At 50.2% G+C, this 10,217-nt stretch overlaps 2 protein-coding genes across 2 annotated transcripts; one reads left to right on the forward strand and one right to left on the reverse strand.

Annotated features, from left to right (window-relative positions):
* Positions 1 to 2,848: 2,848 nt before the first annotated feature.
* On the reverse strand, positions 2,849 to 5,019 carry G6M90_00g043790 (uncharacterized protein; the record flags this gene model as incomplete). The annotated part of the gene is made up of 3 exons (XM_066130334.1): positions 2,849 to 3,705; positions 3,780 to 3,938; positions 4,014 to 5,019. The coding sequence occupies 3 exons, from the start codon at positions 5,017 to 5,019 to the stop codon at positions 2,849 to 2,851; spliced, it is 2,022 nt and encodes a 673-aa protein (XP_065986345.1).
* Positions 5,020 to 5,409: 390 nt separating this feature from the next.
* On the forward strand, positions 5,410 to 7,876 carry GRC3 (Polynucleotide 5'-hydroxyl-kinase GRC3; the record flags this gene model as incomplete). The annotated part of the gene is made up of 5 exons (XM_066130335.1): positions 5,410 to 5,458; positions 5,563 to 5,812; positions 5,868 to 6,021; positions 6,073 to 6,360; positions 6,413 to 7,876. The coding sequence occupies 5 exons, from the start codon at positions 5,410 to 5,412 to the stop codon at positions 7,874 to 7,876; spliced, it is 2,205 nt and encodes a 734-aa protein (XP_065986531.1).
* Positions 7,877 to 10,217: the final 2,341 nt, after the last annotated feature.

Below are 10,217 nucleotides of genomic sequence, written 5' to 3' on the forward strand. Positions count from 1 at the left end.
CAGTTTGACAGGCGTTGTCGATCGTAGATCAACACGCGTATTCATGTTAATATGTATACTCGACTGTCTGCCACACGTCCAATACACAATGAGTCTTGGCATCGCCTTCAAAGTGGGTTAGCTGTTGGTTCCATCACGTCAGCCCAGGCGAGTCGGGCAGAGAAGCAATTTCCCACGACTCCATCCCTTTGTCAGCTAGCACTGCAGAGTAGTATCTGGTATTATTGTCCACCAACATACGGAGCAGTTGGGGTACTTGTCAAGCCGTGTCATGTCCGATGCCTGTTTTGGGTCTTTGTTAGAAGAGGCGATGACGATTGGCAATTTGACTGGGGAAGAGGCGAAGAATTAATCGTTACAAAGTACGCATGCCTTCTTTTCTGTGTAATTTTTAGAATACCGGCTACATGTGGGTAGCTGGCACTGGGAAGCTCTGCATGGCTAAAGTTTGTGGAAAATAGGGCGACAGTGTCAGCCTTGGTCACTTCTGCCGGTCATTACAACCCAAACCAGATTTTGGGTCTAGGCGGGGCCAAGAGTAATGTAGTAGTAATTGAATTGAATAAATCGCACTCTGTACATAAATTCGATACACTACTACGGAGTGCGGAGCACACAGATGTATGGAGAAGTCATATCGAACGGACATTGTATTTCAACAAATCCACCCGCAGCACGCGCAAAAGAACCGACGTCACCGATCCCAGGCACCTTGGCCGTCTACTGGTCTTGCATAATTCTCCTAGTTTGCGCATCCACCCAGCCCAGGCGGCGAGGAATCCAAGTGCCGGTAGAAAGGTTTGCAAAAAAAAAAAAAAAGAGGGCTCGTCACCGACAGAAACTCTTCCGTCCGCAATGCTGCTCGGCGAACCAATATCGGATCGGGCCCGACAAGAAGCTCCATTGAGCACAGGAGAAGCGGCTGCTTGATCAAGTCAAGACACACGGGCAGATGGGCCATTCTAGACACGCAAACATGCATTTGATGCATAATATGAACCCGTAGCCCCCTTCTGTAATTACCCGCCACGGCCGTGAACACCCAAATATAGCGGCCCCCCCCCCTGGTGAACCATTATTTCCGACATTGTTTCTCGGTGAGCAGGGGCGGCCTTGCGGTACTGTCAATTGTTTGGGCGGCTCCCTTGCTCCTTTCATCATGTGGAGATGAAGGCCGACGTCTTTTTTTATCCATGCACCTTTTTGATGTGTGTGTGTAGCATGTATGTACGTAGTTGTGCGGAGTGCGACTATTCGCAAGATGTGATTTCGGAACAGTCGCTTTACATACTATTTCTATTTCTTTTGCTGCGGGAAGCAGAAACTATCAATGTCTGTCTGTCTGCATGCCAAGACCTGCGTCGGTAACCCGATTCAGCACCAGCACCAGCACCAGCACCAGCACCAGCACTGCCAGGCCCGTCCTGTGTGCCGGTTCCACGGCCGCATTTGCCAACGGCAAGCTGCGCATTTTTGTTATTGCTACTAGTACTGTTGATTTTCAATTTATTGCTTTTTTTCGTAGCTTCTTCGTCTTGTCGTGCTGCCTGGTACGTATGTATTCCGAAGCCCGCACGGGGCACGGACGCTCGCAATCTGCCCTGCCTAAAAGTACTTAAAGCAAGGAACAAGACGCATTTCATGTCACTGGTATGGAGTACTATTTTGATGAATTTGACATTGATGCTCGGCAGGCCATGGCCAGATGCTGGCATGGTTGGCTCCCCCCCGTCACCCCGTCACCCTTGTTCCGAGATGCAAGGCACAGAGCGCCACATGCGGCATGTTTCGTCGGGATGCATGGCTGATTTTCTTTTCGGCATTGTGGGAAGGATTTCGTTTCGTGTGACAGTGGCGAGGGGGGGTTGATGCGGAGGGCGAGTTTCATGCTTGTTCAGGCCTGTTGGGTTGGTTGCACGGGTGTTCGAGTGTGCCCTTGCTCGCGGGCCAAACATGGAGGAGCTGCTTTTCACGATTTTTTTTTTTTTTTTTTGGTTTAAGATTACACGTACGGAGCGTGCCTTGGTTCCTGTGCTGCGTTTTGTTCTTGGCAAGCTCGGTCGCTTCTTTTCCCGAGGGGTGATGTGCTGCCGGGCCATGGATGTTTTTGTAGCTGCCGGCGCCTTTTGAACTCTACATGTAGATAAATATGTAGGTGCTGGTGGTTACTCTCTTGGATGCTGTCGTCCTGCTTCCGTCAGCTCTTGTCCATCGCTACGTCGCGCATGTACGTTTCATGTCGATAGTGTTGGGTGTTGAATCGCACAGAGCTGCTGTTTGAACAAGTCGATTCCATCATATGTATACCCACTTCAATACTAGATGTGTTGTTGAGGAGGCAACATCACATTCAATATCCAATAGCAACCACGAGTCGAGGACCGTAAACAGTTTAACTTGAGAGTGTTACCTGCTTGATTTCACTACCTCAATCCTATGCCACGGACCTTTATACGGTCATCTCCGCAATATCCATCCCCTTCATCCATCTCCGAGCACAAACACTGCTCTTGGAGTCCAAATAGCCAAGGGAAAAAAGAATCAAAAATTAAAATCAGAGTCAGAATCACAATCACAATCAGAATCAAAATCGCAACCAAAGGATTGCCAAATGTAGCCCATATCCTTAAAACGCCGGGCACCGTAGCTGTGCAGAATAGCCAACCTATCCTTGATATCATTGGATAGCCCGTCTCGTCGATTCTCCTGACCGAGGGAACAAAAAATTCCATGCGGAATATCACCTTCTTTCCGGAACCAGTACTCGTTAGCAGGGATTAGCTCTTGATCATGGATGCCCGGTGCTCTTTAACCAGCGAAATTGTTGCCCAGAGCCGGGTCGAGGTGACTAGCCTGTGGTCTTCAGCTTTGGCATCGGTACAGGAGTCAACTTAATCTTGCTGTTTCTGCCTGCTGGCTGTGCACTTGGAGGAGGACTCTGCTGAGTTTTTGCCGTGGCATCAGGAGTCTTTGTCTTCTTCTTCTTGGACTTCTTGCTGTCTCTGTCTGCAACAGGCGTGGAGGCTACACCAGGTTGAGGAATGGGAACAGGAGAAACCTTGTGCTGAGAGGATCCTGGCACTTGAGGGACAGGAACTGCCGTCTCACGAGGCTTTGACGCTGGAGTCTCAGGCTTGGACTTGCTACGCTTGGACTTCGACGAGGGCGTTGACCCCGGAATCGCCGGGGGCACAAGGAGCGTCTGTTTCTTGGAAACAGCCGACGATGGAGGCGCATCGGATCCGAGATCGGGACTCCCAACGCGCTCAGTCTTCTGCTTCTTTGTTTTGGTTTCTGCGGACAAGTTCTCCCCCATAAGTTGTTCTGTAGCAGCGACCGCATCATCCTCAGAAGAAACGTGCTTTCTTTTTCCCTTTCTTGGCGTCTCAGACTCCCCCTTTTCCTTCCTTTTCTTTTCCTTCTTGTCCGACTTGTTCTGTGCGCTGCCAGCGAGTATCGCAGGAGCAGGAGCAGGAGCAGGAGCATCAGCCATCTCTGTATCATCTTCAATGTGGAAGGATGCATCTACACCAATTTGACCCATGGGACTAGTGACTCCATAAGGTTGATATCTGGCTTTGAGGCCCTCGGGTTGTTGTCGAGCCGGTGGCTTCGGAGTAGGGCCGACAGAAGAAGTAGCTCCTGAACCCTGGCCAAGTTGTGTGATTTTCTTGACTTGCATTACCTGGTCGATTGGTCGGGAGGCTGAACAGAGATCCCGGTCAGCCATGCTGTTATTTAAGTTGAGATAGGACAAGAGCGTGCTAGGGAAGCCTTACCGGATTGATATCGCGTTCCGTCAGAAGAGGGTATTAGAATTTGAATCGAGCTCTTTGGAGTCATACTGTCCATAGAAATGCCATAGTCTTCGCCATCATGTGAGAAGACGCTGTCGCCGCTTTGAGATTGGTTCATAGGAATCTCCATATTCTGCACAACTGAGATGGGTACGTTAGCTGGCACCGTAAAGTACCAGACTTGTTTCCCTTGCAGATTGGCCTGGTTGCAAATACGAGCAACGTCCTGTCCGTTGGTCCCACCGTCACTCTTGCGAAGAATAAAATCTGGGGCGATAAAGTCTGGGACAGTGGCCCGAGGATCATGTTGACGATCAGCAATGTGCATAGACACGTCTGCGTCTTCTTCGCTCGAGTCTTCGGATGCATCATCTGATGGCTCTTCGGGAACTGATTTCCTCGTAGCGACTGGTTTTGCTTGGACGGCCGTCTGATCCTCATCATCAGTACCCTCATCGCTGGAGCTTGTCTCCGAAGTGGTGGCTGTGGAAGTGCCATTGGTCGACGTTATCGCTGCCTTGGGCTTTTTTGAAGCCGCTGGCTCACCTTCGTCGTCACTTTCGTCGTCACTGGCGCTATCGCTAGACTCTTGGTCCGATGAGGTCGAGCCTTTGACTTTTGTCGCAGTGGCCTTCTTATCTGGCTCATCGTCACTACTGCTTTCATCTCCTTCTTCCTCTTCCTCATCAGAACCAGAGGTGGAGCCAGAGCTGGATGGAGCCTCAGTTTTCAATGGCCCTCCGTTTGCTCTCACTTTCTGTTCACCTTTGACTGACTTCAACTCAGCCCCAGATCCTGATTCGGACTCGGATTCACTGCTAGTGTCATCCGATGAAGGCGCACCAGATTGTACAGGTCGCTTTGATTTGGCAGACGTGACATTCTTGGCGGTCGACCGGCGCTCATCGTCGCTGTCGGCTATTTCGTCTCTCTTGGCGGGCTTCTTGGGAGTTGCAGTGTTGGATGTTTTTGAAACTTGAAGCTTCTGCAAAAAGTCGGGGCCGTCTTCATCACTACTCTCACTGCTGCTACTACCACTCTCGTCGTCTTCAGACTCGTTGCCGAAAATGGCCTTGTCGATAGCGCCGGGTTCCTTCTTGATCGAAACTTTCGACTTGGGGATGGGTCGTTTGTTGTACTGAGCTTCAGCACTGAGGCCCTTTTTCGTGTCCTCAATGTGCTTGTTCAAAGAGTGAACTTTGAAATGTTTCTTGGGTGCCATTGCGGACGAGAGGGGTGCACTCAATGTGCTGTTGCGAGAGCACAATTGGCTGGTATCCCAGGTTGTTGAGTTGAAGAAGTGGGAGGTTGAAGACTGGCGAAAGCACTTGAGCTGTGAAATTTTGGCGACGGCTCTGCGCGAGGCCCCACATTCGCGCCGCGTTCAGGGTCTTTAAAGGTGAGTGGCAGGGAAAAACTGCCAAGCCTGCAGCAATTGTGCTTATCGATAAGAAACATCACCTTCTTCGTCGCTGGTTCTCCTAGCCGCTCTTTGCCTGAATGTCTTGTCGAAGTCTTACCTTGGAGTAAGAAAGCAGCCTTGTTTCCTTAATTTCTAGCAGTACCCTGGCTAGGCTCTTAAGAGCCTGCACTTGAATTGCACGACTTAAGCATGTCGTCTAGTAAGCGTCGCAAGCTGGATGGTCAAGGCCCTCCTCAGTGTACGAACCACACGCCTCTAACCTCTTCCTTTTATTAATCTTCTAGTAAAATGAAAACCAGTCGTGCCATAGGTCTTCTACGCTAACACTTCCTTTCTCTCTAGCTCCGGTCAGCGCCGTCAGTGCAATTGCTGCTCGTAGACGGCAAGCTGCTTCTGTGGCCCAAAGCCAAGCCACTGAGCCTGCAAACCTTGCAGAGCCGTCGACACCGAGTATAAACTCCTTCAGCGCTCTCCAGACTCTTAGGCCTGATAGAAATGTTACTCGTCCTCCTAAAAAGAGTTCGAAACAGAGTGTTCAACTCCGAAATGATGGCCGTCGACTCCTAGCGGCGGATGATCCAAAGGCAGCCGAGTAAGCTGAGCACAAACTGCCTCGTCTTGACGACCTCCTTCTGACAATTTTCAAGACGATTGCCAAATAATCAAATATCAGAAGATGTACAATCTTCATTCTCCGCTACCTTATCCCAGACCATTAGTTATTCCTCTTTTTCTTTAACCAAAAGCAATTGTCGAACAAAAGCGGGGGGCGCCCTGGAGCTTACGTTGGATGAGGGTGAGGTATGTTATTGTGCCACATATTTACGAGATGCAGCCGCTAAATGCCTGTAGAGATTTCTTGTTCTAGGAAGCTTTGGAATCAGAGTAGTAGGCGGTGAAGTCACTTTAGCAGGAGCAACACTACATGCTGCCGAGAACATACATTGGGTTTCCGCCCCCCACTGCGTGGCTCTGCCTGTGATTCGAACTATTCAAGACACTCAACTGGAATTACATAATGATCCTAATACGAGTGGTTTAAGAAAGCTAGGTCGTCTTTCACCCCTATTTCGGAGAATATGGAATGAGCCAAGTGAGGCCGTTGATGGGATCATGGCTGGAGGGCAGACATTCCAAATAGTATGTATCGAAATGGCTCGCCACATAATTAACTTGACTGACATATTTGCAGATAGTCTCATCTTCAGATGCGCCTAGGCGATGTGCTATTCAAGAATTGGCCTCTCCACCGGAGTGGAATAAGAAATTGGCATCCTTGCTGTCGATTTCAGAGACAGGCCAGCGGACAACTTTTGTCTGTGGACCAAAATCCGCAGGCAAGTCGACCTTCTCGAGGTTGCTCACGAACCGCCTTCTGACATCTTCAAATGGCGAGAATCCTGTGAAACGAGTGGCAGTGCTTGACCTTGACCCTGGACAGCCCGAATTTTCTCCACCTGGTACTGTATCTCTCGTATGCGTCTCAAACCCGAACTTCGGAGTCCCATTTACCCACACTGCCTTTGACGATCCGTCGAACACAATTCTGAGATGCCACTCTTTGGCGTCTGTTACTCCAGCTTCAGCACCCGATCTTCTCGTCTCCTGCGCCACCGACCTGTATGGCACATACCAAAGGTCGCTTCGTACTTGCCCCCTTATAATAAACACCCCAGGCTGGATTCTGGGCACAGGTTTAGACCTCCTTGTGGAGCTGATCACTAGGATTCGTCCTGCCGAAGTCATATACATGTCAGAAGATGGCCCTGCCGATGTCGTGGATGTATTGAAGAACGCAACCAAGAATTCGTTCAGCATGCTTCCGTCGCAACCATCAGAATTTACCTCCAGAACTGCTGCTCACTTCAGGTCAATGCAAATGATGTCATACTATCATTCTCATATTGATATCGAGAACAAGCGATTGAGACCACCGCGGGTCACTTGGTCCGGCCATGCTATTTCGTCCGCAAGACCGTTTGTGGTTTCATATCATGGCAGTAATAGTGGGGTTTTTGGAATTATATCTTATGACTACCAGTGCACCCCAGAACTTCTAGCGGCTTCTATCAACGGGTCAATACTGGCCATGGTCGAAATTGAAGGGCCGGAAGCCTTCCGGCAATTTACGGGTACTCCCGAAATCAGAGGTGATCGAGATATCGCAATGACTCCGGAAGTGGTAGTCACCAGAACGGCGGAGGACTTGCCATTCATTCCAAATCCCAATGACGCAACCCTTGATCCTCAGTACTGTAGAACAATCGGGCTCGTCCTTATTCGAGGATTAGACTTGAAACGAAAGTGTCTACAAGTCATTACGCCAACACCATACGCTAGCCTAGAAAAAATCAAAGGCGAAGGGAGGAATATTGTCTTTGTTCATGGAAGATTCGACACTCCCTATTGGGCTTATACCGAAGACCTCTTTGCCAAATCTTCTCAAGAAGAGCTGGTAGACAAGGAAGTCCACATAACAGACGAAGAGACAAGTGAAGACGAATCAAGGGAAGAAAAGGCACAACCGGGGGGGACGGATCACGCCATGATATCTACGATACCTTGGATAGAAGTTTTAGATGGAACCCAGAAACGCCCCGTTGGGTCTCGAGTTTGGCGAGTAAGACGAGACTTAGGTCGACATAACACTGACTGAGTGGACAAGATGCTCCAACCATCAGCTTTCAGGCACCCTCCTACGGGTAGTTTTCCCAGCGACATACGTAAATGTTCTGGAAAAATCCTGCTACCAACTTCTTGTCAGTGTGTGGGAGGCCATGATCATTTCACACGCCAGATAACTCTGACAACTCATGCATGGTCTGCTGCTTGGTGCTGAGCCGCAGATTATACATGAAGTCAACAGCTATCTCCAGCTTCTGCAAGCGTGGCACTCTACTCGGTAAAGCAATTAAAACTGCGGCGGCGCCACACCGGCCAATAGCATGGAACCAAGCCTTATTGGAACGAGGCCATTGACAAAAGACTGTTGTGGGTAGATATGATATGCAGTATGAACGAGCAATCCCATGGTCTGTTGGCATGCGAAAACTCGGCCCATCTCTAAGACTATGACCTTAGAGCGCAATGTTTGCATCTTCCCTTACGACGCGTCTGATCGGAGAAGTCTCATCTTGGACTAGCACAACTACAGCGCGGTGTGATCAGTACATAATCCATGTTAGCAACAGTATATCATTCACTGGAAGAGAGAGGACATGTCATATTTGACGCATTACACTGCATTGGCCGGCGGGCTACACAATCCGACTCCCACACAGTCCCCGTGCGACCCTTGAACGAATCGCATCGAGGGATTAGAGCATTTAGCAAGTATTCCAGCATCAGCTCCTGGGGGCGGACTGCGGCTGAAAAGGCGTTGAACCACAGATGAGAAGAGAGAGGGAAAGGGAACTTCAGTAACCAAGACACATCTCTTCCGTCGTCTGTACTCCGTATGGGAGATAAGTGAGTGTGTCCCTGTTGCAGACTGTCTTACAATGTGTGTTTTTGACTGGCTAATGCAAGCCTTGGTTTCTCTTCCCCTCCACAGCAACTTTGTCTTTCTTCTGAGTCTTTGCTGTAACGATTGATTGACTTGGTCGATGGACAATCGATACGGAGTAAACGACGACAATATACACTCCCGGATTCCGGATAGCAACTGCGGAAAGGACCAGATCCTTTCCGGGCCTCAAGGGGGCCAGGGGCCGAACATTGTGTCAATATGCAATGTAGGGTCCCTCCATCCCCCAGCTAGAGGAACATGGCTAATTTCATTCTCGCATCATGCCCAGCATGGGATTGTGGCACAGTTCCAACGTCCCCGTTACCGCTGGTTCGTGAGCCGCCCCGGCGAGGCGGGACAAATATGATGGAGCATCGACCAAATTGGGTTGCCTGCATAAGTTTATGTTTTGGGCATGCATATCTCTGAAGTGGTGGTACGGAGTAGTACTCCGGATTGCTACACCACAACTTGGGCCGAATGTACGGAGTATGTGGCTCTCTTAGCACTGTGTTTGTACACCATGTCTACGCCATGGATCCCGAATAGAGCGTGCGGGCTGTTCAGTGCCCAGGAATTCCTCGGTGACAAATGGGGACGATTGACGCTGACTGATGTTTTCCTAGGTGATTCCTTCCCAGTCCATAATCTTGGTGATCTTTAGCCATAGTTAGTATGTACAATGTACCTATAGTATGTGTGGAAAGGTGGAAAGGTGGATAGTTGGTGGGAACTAAATTGTGGATGGCAGAGACCACAACCTGGGAGGCACACGAGCAAAACAGCAGAGCGAGCGATGGACTAAAAGACGTCGCGAAAGTGGCTGGATACTGGAAAGCACAGTCGCCCGAGGCAAAGGGCGAAACTGACCGGCGTGATTCTATGGAGAAAGCACCGAGAAGATGATAACGAGACACATGGGCCGAAGGATTGGCCCCGAGTCGCATTTACACATGTGTGAGCAGGACTAGTCAGCGAGGCAATTCTCGTCAGACCTTATTGGGACATGGCCCTGTGGTGGACCGTGGGACCGTTGAACCCGTCGATGGCATTCTAGCCCTTGTTCCTGGTAGGGAGCACCAACCGAGAGAACTCGTTGCCGTTGGGTATGCAGCATAGAGGGGGCTTTGCTCATGCGTTCCGTCCTTTCGGGTCACGTCGAGTGGGAAGGCCATGCAGTCAGTAGAGTTGCCGAGGAGACGTCCTCGTCATCCAGAGAGCCGGATTCCAGCGAACGCTTCCATGTCCATGACGGCGGTTGCGTGTGGCACCAGCGCAGAGGGACAATCGGCATGAGCACCAATCAACCAACGAGCCTGGCGTTGAGACCTGGGATCTCATTTATCCACACAACCGGGACGCGCAGACAGTAACACTGTCCTCGCGCAGCGTTATGTAGGACGAGGCGCACGTTGTCGTGTTGAGAGATGTCACGGGATGGTGTAGAGAGTACGGAGTACGGCATTGCTCAACTACTCCGTGCCTAGGT

This window comes from Metarhizium brunneum, chromosome 2, assembly GCF_013426205.1.
Source record: "Metarhizium brunneum chromosome 2, complete sequence".
NCBI lineage: Eukaryota > Fungi > Ascomycota > Sordariomycetes > Hypocreales > Clavicipitaceae > Metarhizium > Metarhizium brunneum.